The sequence below is a fragment of the Elgaria multicarinata genome, chromosome 21, assembly GCF_023053635.1.
Source record: "Elgaria multicarinata webbii isolate HBS135686 ecotype San Diego chromosome 21, rElgMul1.1.pri, whole genome shotgun sequence".
Taxonomy (NCBI): domain Eukaryota; kingdom Metazoa; phylum Chordata; class Lepidosauria; order Squamata; family Anguidae; genus Elgaria; species Elgaria multicarinata.
Window position 1 is genome coordinate 13,795,540 of NC_086191.1, and position 22,579 is coordinate 13,818,118.

Consider the following 22,579-nt stretch of genomic DNA (forward strand, 5'->3'; position numbering starts at 1 on the left):
CTGTACATGCTCAAGGGCATGGTATTGCCTAAGGCTGAGTTATTACAGATGGGATCTAGGGAGAACCCCTTGCTTGCCCCAAATTAATGTTTTAAATTCTGCTGTCCCGCTGCAGCTAACAGAAGCAGTGACTTAAGTCCTTCAGAGCAAGTTAGTCACGGCTTTCCTAAGAAGTGAGTAAGAGCAAACGTCCATCTAGTCAGACATAAGTTTCCATCAAATGGATGCTGCTAGGAAGCCCACAAGGCAAACTTTCCTGTTAGGAAAAGATAGACTCTTTCTGAACACGGCAGTTCCATTTTGCTGTGATCCAGACCTCTTCTCTATGAGTTGGCCTAATCCTGTGTAGTCTTCCATTTATTCTGTATATCGGTTGCCAAATAACAGCAGTTCTCTGGTCAATGTACCAACGGGAGGGCGGGAAGAAAAATGAGAAATCAGGACAAGCAAACAAACATTAGGAAGTAAATTGATCAACTGTAAAATTGAAACACGAGTACAAGACATCCAAACTTTGCATTAAGAGCAGGGAGATACTACAATACCAATTTCACTGAGCCAAATGACCCTATTGAAACCACAGTATAATATATGAGTATAAAAGGTTGAAGGGGAAATAAAAATCTCCTTGCCTGGTGCAAGAAAGGCAGTAAAATAGATGCCAGGGACGCCTTTTTGGGAAGGGCCACTGCTGAAAAGGCTCTGCTCTCGTAGCCCCAGCGCCGGGGGCATGTGGAGAAGGCTCAGCCTGTGTACAAATTAGCTCTAGACATTTTCCACACTGTATTTGAGGGGAAGGAAACTGTGTGTGTTGGGGGGAGGTGGGCAGGGTACCGTGCCTTGCCTTGCCCAAGTACTTACCCCCTTTTTAACTTTGCAACCTGGAATTAAAATGGAGTTCATGGGCATGTTTACCATTCGATTGACACAACATACTTATTGTGGCACAAAAGTCGAATTTACAATAAAAAAATACTTTGCACCTTCAAAGTGTTAAGTATGTTGTGTCAATCGAATGGTAAACATGTCCATGAACTCCGGTTTAATTCTAGGTTGTAACGGAATGAACTGTGAACATGGGATGGTGCTTATGCACGGCTGTCTGTCATTGCTAGTAGTTCAGATTTAAAACCCGAGTCACACTGAGACTGTATAACAGGGGTGGGTAACTTGTGGCCCTCCAGATGTTTTGGTTTACAAATCCCATCAGCCTGAGCCAAGGACATAGTTAATGGTGAGAGATTATGGGACTTGTAGGTCAAAACATCTGGAGGGCCACCAGCTGCCCACCCCTGTTTTATAACGTTAACAAGCCTGCATCCATCACTGCCCTTTTTGTGGACATTGGCTAACGCTGCACTTCTCAAATACAGTGAGCTGCTGAAAGAACAATTCGTTCATTTTATAAAAGTTGTGTGTCTTTAATCCTGTGCATATTGAACTTCTGTCCACTCTAATGGCTGCCCCCAGTGAGGGGCTAAGGAAGCAGTCATTTTTTAAAAAGCGTCAGCAGCCCTTTGAGGTTTCCCAGAGTTCCCTGCCCAACCCCACTTCAGAACAAGGCTTTCTGGGAAAGACTAAATGTCAGCCATTCAGATTCTCTTCTCGCCCTGCCAAGATTAGATAAAGGATTCGTCCCTGGAATTAATTGGGGTAAAGTTTTCTTTTTAAATTGCACTACATGTGTTTGATGTTTGTGTTATCAGCAATAACTTCACTGTGAATGACCACTGTCAATAAGGCGATGGGCATTTAATTTTCTTCTGCCTTCCCTGTTCTTTGGGCTTTTCTTTTTTCTCTTCTCCTACTCCACGCTGTATGTGTTGTATGCAAACCTGAACCTGTCCACAATGCTTCATGTGCATCTGATGGAAAGTTTGTGCCAGAATAAAATGTTTGGTCTTTAAGGTGTCCCAATCTTTGTGTAATGGTTGTTAAGATCTTCTAAGAAGTTTTTTTTTAAAAGACGCTGCTGCCGCCTCCCTTAAATCTGCTTGCAGTTAGATTACAGTATCTACAACAGGGGTGGGTGGGCAGAAGGTAAATCCCCAAATGTTTTGGACTTCAAGTCCCAGAAGCCCCAGCCTGCATTCCTGCAGTGGTCAGGAATGCTGGGAACTGAAGTCAGGAACATCTGGAGATCTCCTTTTTGCTCACCCGTACTCTAAAATACCTTCCACAGGATAGCTTTCAGCAAATCATTTAATGTATTTATGTAAAATGTTCCTTGGGCGCTTTTCAGAGCAGAAAGCCCTGCCAAGGCGGCTTAAAGGAATAAAATACATAAAAGCAGCTCCTATAGTGTTGGGAGATAAATATAAGCTCATATAGCGTGGGGAGACGAATGATCATAATTTATAATAATGCATTTGCCATGCCTGGTGCAGAATAGTGAGGATGATCGTCTATTTGAGAATCTGGTAGTTAGGAGTTCCTATCCCCTTTCCAACAGGTGCCTTTTTAAACTAACCCCCGGGAGTTCCCCAACTCCTGATATAGTGCAGAGGGGAAGGGGTCTAGTTGTGGGGTTGGTGGCTGGACATTTGAGTTGACTTTGTAGCTCCTGTTTGTTCGTTTTTGCCTGGAAAGGCTGCATCAATCTAGAGGTTGGGAGTTCCATTTCCCCTTGGTGTGTATTCTTTTTCCTTGAAAGGCAGCTTAGAACTTGAGCCCCGGATCTAAGTCACCATGTGTCAGGGCTGCTTTAGGGTGGATTGTTGCCTTGAGCAGGGGGTTGGACTGGATGGCCTTTTAGGCCCCTTCCAACTCTCTTATTCTATGATTCTAAGTGCCACAGTCTGTCTTTCGCCTGCAACTAGAGCATAAACTTTCGAGGCTGAGGCTGGATTTGCCATTGCCTTTGGTGGCTTGGTGTGTTTTGCGTTGTGCAGAAGCAGGAGCGCCGGCTGAACTCCACGTCCCCCCAAAACTCTAGCGAGGAGAGGCGCGTGATTGTGCCGTGTCCCTCTTGAAGGCCTCCTTGGGAACGGAGCTTCGCCTCGTAGGCCCGAGAAGCGGTGTCGGGCTGTAGGCGAGTGTCAGAAGCGTTGGGCTTGTAGAGGCTCGGGTGCGGGCTTGCGGCTCCCCCGGGTCTCCCCTTTGGCCGTGAAAGGCTCGAAGCGGCTCCCCCAATGGAAGCTCCGGCCCTCTTTTTGTGGAGCGCGGTGGGCGAGCGCCCCCAGCGGTGCAGGCCGAAGTGTGGGAGGTGCAGCCCCGGCAGGGTTTTTCCCCCTTTCAATGTGTGTCGCCTTAAATGCAAGTTTGGGGGTAACAGCTCCCCAGCAAGTTTGGCTCCGTAGGAAGAGCGGCCTGCGTCTGGGCGCCCAGTCCGGGGTTTTGGAATCCCCGGTATTGGCGCTCCTTTTTTTTTTATTTTCAAAGGGCGCGTTCGGCGCCTTAAGTATAAGTTCCGAATAGGTGGATTCCAAGTGCTGGTATAGCACAGTGGGAAGGCGCTTGGCTGCGGAGCCCAAGCCTGGGAGTTCGAATCCCCACTGTGCGCTCCCGGGAGAGGGGCCAGCCGAGATCACCCATAGTCCAGTGGCCATGCACGGGATTAACTACCCGGCCACACCTCTATAGTCAGTGGCCATATGCACGGGATTAACTACCCGGCCACACCCACATAGTCAGTGGCCATACACGGGATTAACTACCCGGCCACACGGAGCGGAAGTGGCTCATGGGGTTACGCGCCCCGCCACCTGGGCAGCCTTGGGCAAGCTGCACAGACCTCGGTGCCCAGCTGCCCCCCAGCCGTCGACCCAAGAGCGGACAAGCCCAGAGTGCGGACAAGCCCAGAGAGACACCCCAAAAGACTGTGCGGCAGTGGCGACGCAGCACAAGTCACAGGCGGCTGGGGCGGTTATGCCTAAAGTAACCTGGGGGCATCACAGTACGCCCCCAGGCGAAAAACTTCGCACTTAGTATCTTTTAGATATATACAGCCGCCTCTCGCGCCTGCGCAAAAGGCTCCTCCCTCTCTCCCCTTTTGCATGGCTTCCCCCCCTTTCTCCGCCTCCTAGGGACCTCTCCCCAGGGGCCCCCACTCGGGCTGCGGCAGGGTACTTAATCCCGTCAATTGCCGCTTCGACTAGGGGTGATCTAGCTGGGCCGACCCCGGCAGGCACAAGCGGGGATTCGAACTCCCAGGCTCTGGCTCCGCAGCCAAGCGCCTTCCCACTGTGCTATTCCAGCTGTTGGAAGGAACAATTCGGAACTAATATTTCAAGCGCCAACTCCCACACACCTGATCGAGATAACTACTTAATTACCCCAGCCGGATACGTCAGACCGCAAGTGCTTGTGGGAACTTAGATGGGAGGCTGCAGTGCAGGCTTCAGTAACGCAAGGGGGCGCCACGTACATTGCGCAGACGCAGGGCCACCACTCGCAAGACCTGCCATTGCCAACGGCCTTCGCCAGGGGCGCCACGTACATTGCGCAGACGCACGCCCACCACTCGCAAGACCTGCCATTGCCAACGGCCTTCGCCAGGGGCGCCACGTACATTGCGCAGACGCACGCCCACCACTCGCAAGACCTGCCATTGCCAACGGCCTTCGCCAGGGGCGCCACGTACATTGCGCAGACGCACGCCCACCACTCGCAAGACCTGCCATTGCCAACGGCCTTCGCCAGGGGCGCCGCGTGCATCGGCCAGCCTTGCAAGCCAATGGACACAGGAAGGACCAGCAACAGCGCCCATTGCCAAGAGCCTGCCGCACCTCCCACTGGGCTGGGCTACACGATGGGCTTCGCAACTCCTGCTCCAGCCTCTCGCCCCGGGTGGCCTCTTAAGGAAGCACAACACACTTAGGACTGCCGAGCGCCGCCTTCCCACGGGGCTCCAGCTCCCCAGCCTTCAACACGGCAAGGGGCCTTCCCAAGGCCACAGAGCCGCTCCTTCGGAGCTGGCCCCACTCAGCCATGGCTCGCAGGGGAGAAGAGCGGCGACCCTCTAGGGCTGCTCGGAGGGTGCCGTCTCGCTCCCAGGCGCCCCTGACAGCGAGGCCCGGGCTCACCAATGCTGCGGGGCCAAGTCCCAAGCTCCCGCAGACCCGCTTTCCGACCAGCCCTGCCCTACACGGCCACTCCACGCCAGCCATGGGCTCGTGCCCTTCTCTGGACCCCCTCGACCCTGCTCCCGCCCCCGAGCTGCGCAGGAACACCTGGGTCCCCCCCCCACCGCTTTAGTTGGCCCCTCTGCAGCAGCGACCCCCGCTCCGAAAATGCTCCGCGCTCCATCAGGCTCGGAAAAAGTGGCCATTAGCTACAACGGAGCCTGACTGCGGGGGGCGCATTTTCGGAGTGGGGGGCGCTGCCTGGGAAGCCAAAGTACCCCCCCAAAGCTAGCTCCCCCCTCCCCAAAGACGCCCCCTCCTCGTCTTCTCTTAGGCTCCATTCGGACGAATGGAGCCTAAAGGAAGCAGGGGGGGCATTTTCGGAGTGGGGGTCGCTGCCTGGGAAGCCACAACTAACCCCCCCAAAGCTAGCACCCCCTCCCCAAAGACGCCCCCTCCTCGTCTTCTCTTAGGCTCCATTCGGACGAATGGAGCCTAAAGGAAGCAGGGGGCGCATTTTCGGAGTGAGGGGCGCTGCCTGGGAAGCCACAACTAACCCCCCTCCCAAAGCTATCCCCCCTTTCAAAAATGAGCCCTCTAACTCCCCCTCCCAATGCCCCCTCCCCTGCTTCCTTGAAGCTCTATTGGCACGAATAGAGCCTAAAAGAAACAGTGCGGGGGGCATTTTCGGAGTGGGGGGCGCTGCCTGGGAAGACAAACTAACCCCCCCTCCCAAAGGTAATTCCCCCCTCCCCAAAGATGCCCCCTCCTCGCCTTTCTTTAGGCTCCATTCAGACGAATGGAGCCTAAAGGAAGCAGGGGGGGTCATTTTCGGAGTGGGGGGCCGCTGCTTGGGAGGCCACAACTAACCCCTCTCCCAAAGCTATGCCCCCCCTTCAAAAATGCCCCCTCCTCTCCTTCCTTTAGGCTCGTAAAAAGGCACCATTGGCACAATCGCAGCCTAAAGAAAGCAGTGCGGGGGGTGCATTTTCGGAGTGGGGGTCGCTGCCTGGGAAGCCAAACTAACCCCCCTCCCAAAGCTAACTCCCCCCTCCCAAAGCTATGCCCCCCCTTCAAAAATGCCCCCTCCTCCCCTTCCTTTAGGCTCGTAAAAAGGCACCATTGGCACAGTCGCAGCCTAAAGAAAGCAGTGCGGGGGGGGGGCGTTTTCGGAGTGGGGGGTCGCTGCTTGGGAGGCGAATATTAACCCCCTCCCAAAGCTATCCCCCCTTTCAAAAATGAGCCCTCTAACTCCCCCTCCCAATGCTACCCCCCCTTGAAAAATGCCCCCTCCCCTGCTTCCTTGAGGCTCTATTGGCACGAATAGAGCCTAAAAGAAGCAGTGCGGGGGGCATTTTCGGAGTGGGGGGCGCATCCTGGGAAGCCAAACTACCCCACGTCCCAAAGCTAACTCCCCCCTCCCCAAAGATGCCCCCTCCTCGCCTTCCTTTAGGCTCCATTCGGACGAATGGAGCCTAAAGGAAGCAGGGGGGGTCATTTTCGGAGTGGGGGGCCGCTGCTTGGGAGGCCACAACTAACCCCCCACCCAAAGCTATGCCCCCCCTTCAAAAATGCCCCCTCCTCTCCTTCCTTTAGGCTCGTAAAAAGGCACCATTGGCACAATCGCAGCCTAAAGAAAGCAGTGCGGGGGGTGCATTTTCGGAGTGGGGGGTCGCTGCCTGGGAAGCCAAACTAACCCCCCACCCAAAGCTATGCCCCCCTTCAAAAATGCCCCCTCCTCTCCTTCCTTTAGGCTCGTAAAAAGGCACCATTGACACAGTCGCAGCCTAAAGAAAGCAGTGCGGGGGGGGCGTTTTCGGAGTGGGGGGTCGCTGCTTGGGAGGCGAATATTAACCCCCTCCCAAAGCTATCCCCCCTTTCAAAAATGAGCCCTCTAACTCCCCCTCCCAATGCTACCCCCCCTTGAAAAATGCCCCCTCCCCTGCTTCCTTGAGGCTCTATTGGCACGAATAGAGCCTAAAAGAAGCAGTGCGGGGGGCATTTTCGGAGTGGGGGGCGCATCCTGGGAAGCCAAACTACCCCACGTCCCAAAGCTAACTCCCCCCTCCCCAAAGATGCCCCCTCCTCGCCTTTCTTTAGGCTCCATTCGGACGAATGGAGCCTAGAGGAAGTAGTGGGGGGCATTTTCGGAGTGGGGGTCGCTGCTTGGGAGGCCACAAGTAACCCCTCTCCCAAAGTTATGCCCCCCCTTCAAAAATGCCCCCTCCTCTCCTTCCTTTAGGCTCGTAAAAAGGCACCATTGGCACAATCGCAGCCTAAAGAAAGCAGTGCGGGGGGTGCATTTTCGGAGTGGGGGGTCGCTGCCTGGGAAGCCAAACTAACTCCGCCCTCCCCAAAGCCAGGGCCCCGCCCCCTCGAAACCCCGCCCCTCCCGCGTTTCCTTTAAGCTCGAAAAAGGCCTCCGTGGACGCCCAGGAAGCGCCTTTCCGTGCCTGAAAGGAAGCGGGGGGAGGGAGGGCGGCGGAGAGGCTCGCTAATTCTCCCCGGGGCCCCCCCACGCGCGCCGCGACCCCCCTAAGCAAAACTCGCCCCTTCCACGCTGCGCTCCGTCTCCACAGCTGCTCTTCCGACGACCGCCACGAAGAAGGGAATTTGCAGGTGCAGACTTGTCCTTTAAATTTCGCACAATGCCCTCGACAGAGCTCTGGTGCCTTGTGGGAGTTTTAAAGGGCGCCTGATAGGTGAGCTCAACACTGCCGTGGAAGAACCAGTTTGGATCCAGGCGGTAGCAGAGGGAGAATGTCAGTCATCCATCTCAGCTTTCCCCAACCTGGTGCCCTCCAAATGTTTCACACTTTAACTCCCATCAGCCTCAACCTGCATGGCCAGTGGTCAGGAATGCTGGGAGTTATAGTTGGAGAAGGCTGGTCTAACCGTACACACACGGCTCCAATCCAGATCCCGACCACAAACATACATACACCACTATTAGCCGTGGAGGAGAAAACATATTTATTAATTTACAGCATTTTTATCCTGCTTGCTCCTCAGGCAAAAACCTTTCCAGAGCAGCGTACATACAATCAGTACAAGAAGACAGTCCCTGCCCGCAGACTTACAATATAAAAAGTCATGACAGACAAGGAAAAAAGGATGAGGAGGGAAGAGGGGGGAAATGAGGTGAAAAAATTAGGAAACTGCTGGTGGTGAAATGGCCCCACTTATCCATCACATCCAGACCAGTGAAGCCTTTTGGAATGGTTGCTGGTTGTGAAATGTGCAGATGTGAACATTTACCAGGAGTGTTTATACGGGGTTGCCCTCTCGTGGCCACCACTGAGCACTGCCGCCTGTTCATCTCAACGTCAGCGTTTCTACTGGAGGACTCTGAGCCCTGAAGTCTGCTTCTTTCAATAGCAGAGTTAAGACCTCACCTCAGCATTTATACTGGGGTATACTACATGCATAAAACTGGTTGAAACTGTCATTCTCACATCCTGGGGTACTCTGGGAAATGTAGTTCTTTGGGAAAGGCTAGGGAGCATTCCCAAAAGTTTCTCTGCTATCCAGCCAAACTACCATTTGCTTCACCTGCCAGTACCTTGACCTCCCAGTAGCTTCCCCTGCCAGTATGTTGACCTGCCAGTACTACCAACAGATCATCAGCCACAAACAACTGGGTTAAAAAGCCACTAAGAAAAGAATAACGTAAGAGTGATGACCAAAGCCCCCCACCCAATTCTTAAAGGGCTCTTGTGACCCACCTACACACACACACCCCAAAATAAAGATTCTTCATCAGAATACTCAGATCAGCAGGAATTTTGTGGTTTGGGCCTATTTTGCAAAACTGTCCTTCACTTCTGCTTTCTGCAGTAGACTCTGATAATCTTTTGGGGGTTTCCCACTCTTTCTAACCCGTGGGGTGATAAAAGGGGATTTCCTGTGGGAAAACTGGAGCTTCATCCACAAGAACTTTCTCCTCCGCTCATTTCATTTCTTCTCCCTGCTGTGTTCCAAAACGGGGCTGCAATGATTTGGACTTCGCTTGCTTCGATGCTGTACGCAGGTAAGAAGGTTTATCTTCTTAAAAGATATGTCCGCCTTCTGATCCCAGTTTCTTGCTTCTGAGGGAAGGAGAGAAGTTGGTGGCAAACGACTCAAGAAAGATTAGCGGTAGAACAGTGAACCATCAGTGACTTTACCAGCAGAAGGTCCCAGTTCAATCCAGGTATTGCCTGTTAAAAGGAGTTAGGGGATGAGAAAGGCCCTCATCCCTTCTCTCTCTTCTCCTATTGCATTTCAGGAGAAAAAATATTGGGCTCCCTGGATAAACAGACAATGCAGGCAGCTTCCTAGGATGAATTATCCCTGGCATCGACGGTAGCTCAGCGGGACAGGGCATGTTTCGGATGGAGAAGGCTCAGGTTCAATCTCCAGTATAATAGCAGGGAGAAGATAGCTATGTTTTGCCATATATTCTGCATGGGGACAGGACTGAAAGCCTCTTCTAAATAAATTCAGTGGGGAGAAGGAGAAGAAAATCCCCTTCTAAGGCACATTGGTTCAGTTCATACTGCTGCATGAAGCTCTGTCGTTGTACAGCTTGGGACCTTGCTACAAGTTCTAGACTTCATAAGGAACTGTAATGAAACACAGATGGATTCATTTACTGCAGGGATGGGTTTTATAAGGTGACCCTATGAAAAGGAGGACAGGGCCCCTGTATCTTTAACGGTTGCATTGAAAAGGGAATTTCAGCAGGTGTCCTTTGTATAGATGGAGAACCTGGTGAAATGTCCTCTTTTAAATCTGGTCACTCTAGTATAGCTCCTGCAGCTTTAACTGTGGCGATGAAGAGGACATTTCACCAGGTTCTCCATCTATACAAATGACACCTGCTGAAATTCCCTTTTTTATGCAACTGTTAAAGATACAGGAGCCCTGTCCTCCTTTTCATGTGGTCACCCTAGGTTTTATCCATCGCATCTTGGAACAATAAATTTCCAGATTTGGCCCACCCATTTTTTTCCCTTTTGTTATTGTAGGGCAGGGGCCTCCAACCCTGTTGGATCAGTGGGCACATTTGGATTTTATTTTATTTTTCAGAGTGTCATGGGAATTCTCACAAAATGGCTGCTATGAGGTGTGGCTTGCCTATTCATAAAACGGCAAGCGTGGCCAGTCACAAAACACTCATTATTTATTCTCAGCCCACGCTAAAACTGAGACTCCAGCAAACACTGGCTCCCATCTTCCAGACTCCACCCTCCAATTCCTTGCTCCCTCCAAGCTCCCCTCCATGCCTCTACTACAACTCCCAGCATGCAATACACCTACCACAATTCCACAGGAACCCAGGCAGGAGCAAGCCAGGGGAAGCGCAAGGCCAGGCAGCCTCCTCCGCAGGGGAAGCGCTCCGCTCTGCAGCCGCCCAGGGTGGGACCCAGAAGACTCCCAGCATCAGAACTGGTCCAGTCCACAAGAGCGGCGGAGAGGCGTCACCTCCGCCAGCAAAGGGGACCCTCTCCGTAGCCCCCCACCGGCCCAGGGGCTTGGGCTGCTCACCCCCCACCCCACATGGTGCCTGGAGGTGAGTATGAATGACTACGACTGCTGTGCTGAAATGTGCCTCCCTTTGCTTCGGGTTGCTTCCATTCCCTGGGTTGCAGGATGAGCTCCTTGTAACGCTGCACACAGGTGGTGATTTCTGAAACTATGCAAGCTCTCCAACATCAGAAACTGAACTTTCAAAATGAGTTTTAAATATATGCAGGGCCCTGAAGCATCAGAAAGACCCAGGATTTTTTCATAATTACACATTCCTTATCGAATCACCGCTTAGAAGTACACTGGGAGAAGGATTTTTTTGGTAGGGTCTTTTGCGTTAAAAGGTTTTGAAGGTTTTGTTCTGCATGGATTCTTTGGTTGCCATAGTTTAAAAATAGGACCAGGGTAGGTGATCACTTTCTATACATCTTTCCACTACACACGTGGTCACTGCCCGAAATAGACCAGAGGAAACAATGAAATAGTCAATTGTAGAAGCTCCTAAGCGTGATAGAAAAGTAAATTCTCCATTACTGTCACCATTCGCTCTCCCATTAACAATACACAAATCTAGCCTATTTAGCAGAGGCATAACCCCGCGAAGTTGCATCCCTTGTCTTTAGAATGTCTAACTGGGAATTTTAAAATCTCTTCGTTTATAGGCGGGGGTATATCAAAATACGAATATATAGCCTCCTCACTTTGTCCCGTTCTAGCATTTAAACCGCCTGCCATGAAAATGGAGGCTTCCGGGTACAGAGCAAGACATATATTCTTCTAGTCTGCACCAGGTTTCCTTTACCAATTTCTTTTGGCGCTGAGGGGGGAGATACACATTTATAAGAAATAGACTTGCCCACTTAGATTTTACAATCAGGGCATTTGCAAGCCCAGGGAGAGGATCAAGAATGATAAACTTAGCTTCAGTACTTAAATTAACCAAAAGTAAGAGATCCCCTTTAGGCCGGCCCCCCTTTCTGCTTAGTTCTGCATCTAGTATTTATTTATTTATTTATTTATTTATTTATTACATTTTTATACCGCCTAATAGCCGAAGCTCTCTGGGCGGTTCACAAAAATTAAAACCACAATTTTGCGGTTTTAATCACAGATATGCTGCAAAGCCGTCCAACGCAATATCATCCGTGGCCCAGGTCTCCTGCAGCAAAATTATATCATGCTTTTTTATAAATTTTAAGAAGGAAGGATCTGCCACTTTTCCCTTCCAAGTGCAAAAACAAGGAAAACCCCGGGGGGGAGTAAAAAATAGCCAAAGGCAAGGGTGGAACCAAGTAATCTTCAAACTTAATAATTGCAGGAGTATTTATTAAAGTGCCAAAGTGCGAAGATGCCTACACGTTTCGAACGCAGTTGAAAGGACGCAGTTGCGTCCTTCTTCAGGGCATTTAGAGTATTCGTGATGTTATCTACAGAAAGCTGCCATGTCTTGCTTGTGTCAGGGACCCACAAGCAGGACATGGTGCAACAGCACCCTCCCGCCCATGTTCCCCAGCAACCAGTTTCAAAAGGCTTCCTGCCTCTGATCCTGGAGATTGGACTTCGCCATCAAAACTGGTAGCCCTCGATAGCCTTCCCCTCCAGGAAATGCTCCAACACCCTCTTTGGGCCATCCCAGTCGGTGGCCATCACCACATCTTGTGCTGGTGAATTCCAGAGTTGGACTCTGTGCTGTGAGCCGAAGTCCTTCCTTTGAACTGTCCTGAATTTCACACCCATCCCACCCATCAGCTCCTTGACAGGACCCCATTTGCGTTCTATTACTGTGGGAGAGGGAGAAAAATGTCTCCCTCTCCACATTCTTCACCCCACATCCTTGTAGACCGCCTTGCTCAGCTAGGTTGTGAATTACTTTTCTTTAACCAGACCTCCATTATAAAATGAATGTTGCACTGCTGTCTGGCTTTCACGATGAATTTATTCGAGCGAAGGGTCAGAAGGAACGTCTCTCCCTCTCTCTCTCTTTCTGCCTTCTCCCAAAGGCCTCCCTGTTCCCAGCTGGGACCTCCCCCCTCCCCACACTAGCCACACTCATCACCAGGGCTTTATTCTTGCTCCTTCCGCAATGAGGCTTGAACACACCAGAATGCTCAGGGTTACCCAGAGTTACTGCATGATGTGCAGACCAGGCCCCTAGGTCCTAAAAGGCCACCTGTAAACATTAAAAAAATGAATTTGAGGGCCACACTAGTTTTCAGTTCTCTTGATTATCATCGGCTCCTCTGCTAATTGAAATAACCATCTCTTGGGTTTCTTCTTTCAGCTGATGGGAGGCTGCATGAAAGAATTCACACAGGCATGAAGCCCTATGAATGCTTAGAGTGCGGGAAGAGTTTCAGTCGGAGCTCAGTTCTGTATCGCCATCACAGGATCCACACAGGCGAGAAGCCCTATGAATGCTTAGAGTGCGGGAAGAGTTTCAGTCGGAGTTCAGGCCTTGACACCCATCGCAGGATCCACACAGGCGAGAAGCCTTATAAATGCTTAGAGTGCGGGATGAGTTTTAGTCGGAGGTCAGGTCTTAACTCCCATCAATGGATCCACACAGGGGGAAAGCCCTATGAATGCTTTGAGTGCGGGAAGAGTTTCAGTGACAGGTCAACCCTTAACGCCCATCGCAGGATCCACACAGGCGAGAAGCCCTATAAATGCTTAGAGTGTGGGAAGAGTTTCAGTGACAGGTCAACCCTTAACGCCCATCGCAGGATCCACACAGGCGAGAAGCCCTATAAATGCTTAGAGTGTGGGAAGAGTTTCAGTCAGATTTCAGGCCTTGACACCCATCACAGGACCCACACAGGAGAGAAGCCTCATAAATGCTTAGAGTGCGGGAAGAGTTTCAGTGACAGGTCAACCCTTAACGCCCATCACAGGGTCCACACAGGCGAGAAGCCCTATAAATGCTTAGTGTGCGGGAAGAGTTTCAGTCGGAGCTCACATCTGTATCGCCATCACAGGACCCACACAGGAGAGAAGCCTTATAAATGCTTAGTGTGTGGGAAGGATTTCACTGATAGCAATAGCCTTAAAATACATCACAGGATCCACACAGGAGAGAAGCCCTATAAATGCTTAGAGTGTGGGAAGAGTTTTACTGATAGCAATAGCCTTAAAATACATCAAAGGAACCACACAGGAGAGAAGCCCTATAAATGCTTAGTGTGCGGGAAGAGTTTCAGTCGGAGCTCACATCTGTATTGCCATCACAGGATCCACACAGGAGAGAAGCCTTATAAATGCTTAGAGTGTGGGAAGAGTTTTACTGATAGCAATAGCCTTAAAATACATCAAAGGAACCACACAGGAGAGAAGCCCTATAAATGCTTAGTGTGCGGGAAGAGTTTCAGTCGGAGCTCACATCTGTATCGCCATCACAGGACCCACACAGGAGAGAAGCCTTATAAATGCTTAGTGTGTGGGAAGGATTTCACTGATAGCAATAGCCTTAAAATACATCACAGGATCCACACAGGAGAGAAGCCCTATAAATGCTTAGAGTGTGGGAAGAGTTTCAATCAGAGGTCAAGCCTTAACAACCATCACAGGACCCACACAGGAGAGAAGCCTTATAAATGCTTCGAGTGCGGGAAGAGTTTCAATGAGAGCTCAAGCCTTAACGCCCATCACAGGATCCACACAGGCGAGAAGCCCTATAAATGCTAAGAGTGTGGGAAGAGTTTCAATCAGAGGTCAAGCCTTAACAACCATCACAGGACCCACACAGGAGAGAAGCCTTATAAATGCTTAGAGTGTGGGAAGAGTTTCAAGTACAGCTCAAGCCTTGACATCCATCACAGGATCCACACAGGAGAGAAGCGTTATAAATGCTTAGAGTGCGGGAAGAGTTTCAGTCTGAGCTCGCATCTGCATCGCCATTACAGGATCCACACAGGGAAGTAGCCTTTTAAATGCTTAGCATACTGTTAGGTCTTCCAACGTTGCAAGTACCCAAAATCGCATTTTCTGGAATGAGGGAGGATTTTCAAATGGAACACAGCCCTTCCTTTTCAAAGAATCAAGCGCAGAATGAAAGATCTTCTCTCCAGGACAGGTGCACACAGTCTTTGCCAGCGAAGCTCCCTTTCCATGTTACCTGCAGCTGCCTTTCATCCAATACTGTGGTGGAACCAGCACCCCCAAAGGCCTCATTTCTTGGCCCAATCTCTCAAATAACTGAGAATATTGGGAGAACTACGCCTGGAAGGGTAGCAAACTCACCCTGCTGATTACTGCAAGAAATACGTGAACATGCTGAGCCAGGAGGCCTTCTCTGGTGCTCCTGCCTGATTTGGAAAATGTGCTGTGATCAATTTGTTTCCAAGTTTGAGCAGAAGTGGACTGGGTTTCGTCCACACCGCCCACATTGAACGATAGAGTAAGAGCTGTCAAACGCACCCTCCCCGGGATAAGGATGTCTTGGCCACAGAGGTGCAGGCGCTAGGAACCTCAAGGCTGGAAGACTGCAATGCGCTCCATCTGGGGCTGCCCTTAAGGCTGCTTCGGATGCTGGAGCCAGTGCAGAAGGCAGCAGCTCGGCTATCGTCAGGACCTGACCCGTTTTATCTATTTTGGAGAAATATTGCAAACAAATACATAAATAAAGATTCATATTGTGACTATTCCTGTGATAATGCACATCAGCTCTGTTGTCTTCAACCATGTATTGCATTTTAAATGTGTCTATTGCTGCTAGGTATTTTTTTTATTTTGGTTGCAGTCTTCAGCTTTCTTTATTGCAGTTTTAAGCTTGTGCGTTTTATGTTGTTTTTAAACTGTTGTTTTTATGCTTCTGAAGATTTTTAAATTTTGAATACTTACTTAATTTTTGTAAACTGCCCAAAGAGCTTCAGCTATTTGTAATATCTAAATGTAATAAATAAATTAAATAAATAAATTTCAGAATGAAGCCGGAAATGGAATCAGAGCCCCACCAGAGGCAGAGCCACCAGCCTCTGCTCCCCAGGAATCTCAACACGAACAAGCTGGGTTTTAAAAACTTTATTTTATTTAGTTATAGTGCATTGTACAACAAGCTTATAGTCAACAAATATAGTCAACAAATACAATAACAGTCAACGATCTTATTTTAATTTCATCAACCGTAGAATGTCCTTACAGCACCGCTGATTTAATTAGATCCCTCCAGAGTGATGTTTGGGATGTCACAGGCTTCTAGGCCTCCATCCCTTTGTTCATAAATCTTCCCTCCCCGTCCCCTTTTCCTTGTGTGTCGCATCTTTTTTAGAATGTAAGCCTGACGGCCCGGACTGTCTTCCTTACTGATCAATTGTAAGCCGCTCCGAGAGCCTTTCTGGCTGAGGGGCGGGATAAAAATACTCTAAATAAGGCAGGGAAACCAGATTTCCATGGTGTGCTTGTGTTTGGCCACCCCTCTCAGAATTCTGGGGGTCTCTCTGGAAGTGCAGTTTCCCAGATATTGGAGAACCACCCCTGTTTCCCAATGTCGTACTATTTCTAGGCGCGCTGCTAGCAATAAAAACAGGATTACTTCACAGTGTGGCAAATTGCCTCTGACATTATCCATTTGCCATAACAGGACTAAGAGGGGTTCTGGCACAATGACGCAACTCTCAACATCTGTAATCACCCCAAATTTAGAATTTCTGTAAACCGCCCAGAGAGCCCTGGCTATGGGAGCGGTATATAAGTGAAATAAATAAATACATAAATGCTCCAAACCAGAAGTGTTGAATCTGGGGACAGTCCCAGCACATATGGATCCGCGTCCCAACATTCCCACATCCCCTCCAGCAAAGGGACAACAGGGAAGGGTCCCGCCTGGATATGGGAAAGCAGACAGGACTTCCATGCCTGGAGCAAATTAAATCTATCCCGGCTGGGCAGAATTGCCACGCTGACAATGTTGATTCCACCCCGGTTCCTCTTTGAGACTCTCCCTGTCCAGGTTTCAGAAGAATTCCTTAAGAAGGGGCAAAGACTACTTTTGCCCACAGAGAGAGAAAAGCTAGGCTTCAAAAGCTAGCTCTTGACAGGAATACCCAAAATGGTACAAACAGTTCCATCGTTAAGGGGAACGATTTTCCTTCCTATGAGGCCGTCAAACCTGGCACACATAACCAACCCATTTACCCAGGCTCCCTTTTCAGTTTGGAAGCAATGGGTGACAAAGCTTGCCCCATTTCCCCCTCCTCCCATTCCTGGACCACCCGGCATTTTGTGAATGGTACAAATGTGGACAATACAGGGAATGGGAAGCCAGAGGATTTTACAGATTAGGGGATCTTGTTGGCAAAGGACTCCCCATATCACCTGCAAAACTGAATGATCTGTTAGTTGGAACACCAGCTGGTTGGATGCAGAAACCCCACATTAAAGTATTTGCTCACAAGGTGGCCCAAAACATGGCATTAACCAGGACATTAATACATTTTGAATCTTTGTGTTTCCAAACAACAGAAAAAATGAAAGTTGCTATCTATCAGTCTGGGAAACTGATCTGCCGTGCCAAATTTGAAAAAGCTGGGTTTTGTTCCCTTTCGCTGCCCTCAGTATATGCTGAAATCTACTCGTGTGGGGCTTCATCAGAATAAAACTTGCAAAGACAGCGCTTGAACAAGTATGCATTTAGTAAGCATGAAATTATACAAATGCGTCACAACTCTCCAATACAAATGAGTGCAACAATTAGTCCTTCTAAGTCCAAACAATCTACCAATGGGGGATTGCCCTGGGTATTAAAGGTAAGAAATCTACAAAAGAAGCTACTGAAATATAGCTTCTTTTGTAGATTTCTTACCTTTAATTCCCAGGGCAATCCCCGGTTTAATCGCAAGACTGTTGTTCCAGGTAGTAGCCCGATAATAATAATAATATTATTATTATAATAATACTGAAAGATGCAAAACTGATTCCCTATTTCAAATTCTCCTGTGCACAAATATCAGTTCGGTCAGTCTTGTCAAAGGGAGAAGAGGCCGTAATGTCACATCCACCTTTGACATTCAGCTTCCTGGCAGAACAAGCTGAGACTTTATTTTGGAGGAGGAGGAGGAGGAGGGGGGTCTGTTCTTCCTCTCCCTGCGGCTGCTTGAGCTGAAACAGGAGACCGAGAAGACCTTGGGGAACACTCAGCAGAGGGACCGATCAAGCGCTGGGATGAGGAGGAGCCCTTGGGGAAGGGGGGATGCGAGGAACTGTTGCATTGCAAGCATCTTGAGACGCCAGAGACAGCTTCTGAAATGCTACTTTCTTCTCAGCCCACGCTAAAACTGAGACTCCAGCAAACACTGGCTCCCATCTTCCAGATTCCACTCTCCACTTCCTCTCCCTCCCAGCTCCCCTCCATGCCTCTACTACAACTCCCAGCATGCAATTCACCTCCCACAATGCCACAGGGCTCCAGGCAGGAGCAAGCCAGGGGAAGCGCAAGGCCAGGCAGCATCCTCAGCAGGGGAAGCGCTCCGCTCTGCAGCCGCCCAGGGTGGGACCCAGAGGACTCCCAGCATCAGAACTGGTCCAGTTCACAAGAGCGGCGGAGAGGCGTCACCTCCGCCAGCAAAGGGGACCCTCTCCGTAGCCCCCCACCGGCTCAGGGGCTTGGGCTGCTCACCCCCCACCCCACATGGTGCCTGGAGGTGAGTATGAATGACTACGACTGCTGTGCTAAAATGTGCCTCGCTTTGTTTCGGGTTGCTTCCATTCCCTGGGTTGCAGGATGAGCTCCTTGTAACGCTGCATGCAGGTGGTGAATTATAAAAATATGCAAGCTCTCCAACATCAGAAACTGAATATTCAAAATGAGTTTTAAATACGCAGGGCCTCTTGCACACTATTTGAATCTAAAAGCTATACTGAAGCATTACTAAATTCCTCTGGGCATGTGAAGAGCAAAAGCAGAAGTCAGAGAACTTCTAAGACTTGGAAATAAGTTCAAGTTCCAACTGCAGAAAATAAGTCCAAGTCCCAGATCCAAACAGATAAACATTTAATCCCAGCCGACACGGATCACCGCAGATGTGATTGTAAAGAAGAATCTATTTATTGTAAAAATTGCAAAAGAATTGGCATGCTGGTTATATCCTATACAATCTGTCTCTGGTTAGAAGTAAGTAAAGAAAGTAAGTAAAGAAAGTTTATTTGTGTAGCCGAAGCCATTACAAACATATATATAATCAAATAAAACAGAAAAATCAAATATATTACAAATATATAAGATTACATTACAAGACTAAAATCGTCCAAAAGCATTGTTCAGTAGACTCCATTCAGTTGCAACTTAAAACCTGATCATCATCATTAGAAAACTTCCTCCTTAAAATTGATGCTTTAAAAGCAAAACAGGCTACTTTTCCAGAAATGGATGGAGTGGTATCCCCCAATAAAAATTTAATCAAGTAAGAATGAGACCTATTAGGTATAAGACCTAGGTCTTTAAACAAAGCTATTCTTACATCTTCATAAATTGGGCAGACAGGCAGGTAGTGAGTTAAATCTTCAACTATATTAGATCCACATGGGCAAACTCTTTCCTCCAAGGGGGAATCCGTTGGTAGCGTCCCTGAATCACTGCTGAGTTCATTGACTGGCACCGAAGAGCTGTAAATGCATATCTCCACTTAGAATTAGTTCTATTATTTAAATATTGAGGGTAAGGCGTATGAATAGGCAATTTAGCATACCAGGGGGCAAGTTTTGACAAGCAGGCAGAAGTGCGATCAGCGTGGAAATCATATTTTTGGATATGAGACTTCAAGTAATGTGCTGCTCTCTCAAAACTTAGAGCACCTAAAGAATCCAGTGAAAACCATACAAATCAATAAGATGCAGAATTTCCTGATTCCAAGGCGGATTTATCTTACAGTTGTATCTTGACATTTCTAAACATTTAGCCAAACATTTCTAAACATTTCTAAACATTTCTAAACATTTGACATTTAGCCAAAACTCAAGCTGAGCCTATTCCTTTTCTCAATTTCAATCAGTATTTAATGGCATGTATATGAACTCTAGCCTTCACTGAACGAAGGCCGGCTTCCAGCCGAAGGATAGAAGTTTCAAATCCTTTGGGTAAACCTAAAATGGCCCGTAGGTAATTGTTTTGGGCTATTTCTAAGTCTATTTTCAGAGAAGACCCCCAAAGTTCGGCACCATTACAAATCTGGGCAGCAACTTTAGCCTTGTAAATTTTTAGAACAGGAGGGATCTGTTTGCCACCACTGCCCCAATAGAATCATATTAAGGAATTAACAGTATTGATGGAATTTTTTTTAGTTTTATCAAAATGATTTTTCCATGAGCCAGTTGAGGAGAAATTGACACCTAAATATATATATATATATATATTTAATAATTTTTATTTGTTTTCTACACTATATAAACATACAACATTACCACTATTTCACTAGTGGGAGCTGTGTTGGACTTACACGTCCCACCTTTGCAAAGACCTAGCAGGGATAGGGGATGTGTCAGGTTTTTAAAATATCTAGCTACTGTTATGCCCAGAGACAATATTTCCAGTCTCTTATCATATATCTTTTTAGCTATTATGCTATCCTTGAAGGTCACCACGGCACGCGCGTGGGTGTAGTTATAAAACAAATATTCCACCTTCAGAATTTTAGTTGGAGTAAGCAAATCAATAGAAATGGCTTTTAAGATTTTAATTAGATGCAATGTGCGATCATTCTGCGGGAGCGTACCTCTTGGTTTTGGATAGCCACAAAACACTAAGGTGTGAGCAAATAATCTTAGCTCCCAGTTCACATTGGGCTTTGGCTGTATAAATTGTTGCAGTGGCTGGTTTCTCTTCCTGTTGGTGCTCATTAAGGCATCAGCCCATGGATCTTGTCCGACTTTGACTTTAGTGTTTTCTGCAGAGGTGACATTATGGTGTGTAACAATGGCAGCCTTATGGCTTCTTAGCTCTGAGGTCTTTCTCTCAGAACTGGATGATTTTTTTATTACATCTAAGGTTAGAAGAAAAGAGAATGAAATGCAAATACAAGATTGTTGCCAAAGCAGGTATTACAAACTTAGCTAATAAGCTTCTAGCGGTGTGATGACTCTTCCTTATCCGCTTCTGTTTGTTACTTGTGGTTCAAAGCTAAACTAAAACACTTTGGACTATTCTAAAACACAGCAGTTAACCCTCCCTGTTCTTCCTCTTGCACACTATTTGAATCTAAAAGCTATACTGAAGGATTACTAAATTCCTCTGGGCATGTGAAGAGCAAAAGCAGAAGTCAGAGAACTTCTAAGACTTGGAAATAATTTCTAGTTCCAGCTGCAGGAAATAAGTCCAAGTCCCAGAATCTAAACTTTCAGGGAAATATTCTAAGTCCCAAAGTCTATTGGCATAAAGAAATTCATAATTACTCAACTGCATCACTCCAAATGTCTGAGGTGAAGTTGAAAAGCAAATAACCAAATTCCAAAAAATAAAATAATTTTTAAAATTCCGCCTTCCAGCTCTGCTACCTGTGCTTTGATACCCTTGTTCTGGCCCAAAGGTGGGGGTCCACGAGTGAGGAGACCACCATCTCCCAATCACAATTGGCACGGACACGTGATTAGACCACCCATTCTCCAATCAGAAGTTAGGTGTCTCCCCCTCCCCAATATCTCACATGTTATACTCCTGGGGTCCTAGGAAACATGGCTGCCATCGGGGCGTCCTATCTGATTGGCGTAGAGGACATCTTCTTTGAGCTCGTGTTCTTCTTCAGATGTATTTGGTCATATCCACCCAAACACCGTCTCCCAAGTGCCACGTTTGCTTAGTATTATGACTTTCCACGCCCAACTTCGAGTGAGGATATTCTCTTATCAGCAGGTGCACAAGATCTCAAAACAGGGTATTCCCCCTCTTAGTGGACATCTGAGCATGCTCAGCTCTCTCATTCAGCTCACTGTGGCCTTGAACGTGCTCCACTGTGGGTTTTTCCCCCTTTCTTCAAAGACAGTCCTGCAAGTCTTAGCTAGAATCTTAATTAATAGTATAACATTAATTAGCATGGAATTAACTTTAAGGTCTTCAGGTCCATGACTCAATGGTCTGGCTTATACCTCTGGGGGTAATTCAGATATGAGTCTGGGGTCTTTCAGGGTGTCTTGTAAATCTTCCCAAAACCCTCACTCAAGCTACCCCATTCCAGATCAGATCATCCATATTTCACTTGATGTAGCCTTCTTCTTGCAGCATAATTTAACCCTTTTAGCACCAGATTAACAGTGGTGTTCACCTGCATTGTGAGGATGGCCTCCTTCTTCTGACCGTGTTTTGGGCTGCTGTAGACAGGAAGGGCTTCAGATACTCTGAATGATTGGGACAGAGTGAAGGGTCAGAAGGAAAGTCTCTCTTTCTGCCTTCTCCCAAAGGCCTCCCTGTTCCCAGCTGGGATCTGCTCTGCTGGCAGGAAAGACCCACACTAGCGGCCTTCAAGAGGCAGCTGGACAACCATCTGTGCTGTGAGCCGAAGTCCTTCTTTTGATCTGTCCTGAATTTCACACCCATCCCACCCATCAGCTCCTTGACAGGACCCCATTTGGGTTCTATTCTTCTTACTGCCAAGTCTAAAGGCCATTATTCCATTCTTATTCTCCTTGATCTAACTGTAGCCTTTGACACGGTTGATCACGATCTTCTCTTAGATTCCCTCCATGACCTTGGACTCTGTGGCTCTGTCTATAACTGGTTCGCCTCCTATCTAGAGGGTTGCTCTTTCAGCGTGTCGGCTAACAGCAGCTCGTCCTCCTCTTTTCCCCTTTCAGTAGGGGTTCCGCAAGGCTCGGTGCTTGGCCCGTTGTTGTTTTCTTTATACATGCTGCCCTTGGGTAAGCTTATTCAATCTCATGGCCTCCAATATCACCTGTATGCCGATAATACACAATTATATCTCTCATCTCCGGAACTTTCTCCTGATGTTCACGATCGTATCTCGGCATGTCTTTCAGATATCTCAGCCTGGCTGCTTCATCGTCGTTTGAAACTTAATATGGCAAAG

General features: G+C 48.3%; 1 protein-coding gene across 1 annotated transcript in view; it reads left to right on the top strand.

Moving 5' to 3' along the window:
* LOC134412311 (uncharacterized) overlaps nt 1-22,579 on the top strand; it is an 89,116-nt gene that overhangs the window by 53,538 nt on the left and 12,999 nt on the right. Inside the window, 1 exon segment of the mRNA XM_063146211.1 lies at nt 12,943-14,359. Within this exon segment, the coding sequence (XP_063002281.1) occupies nt 12,943-14,359 (1,417 nt within the window).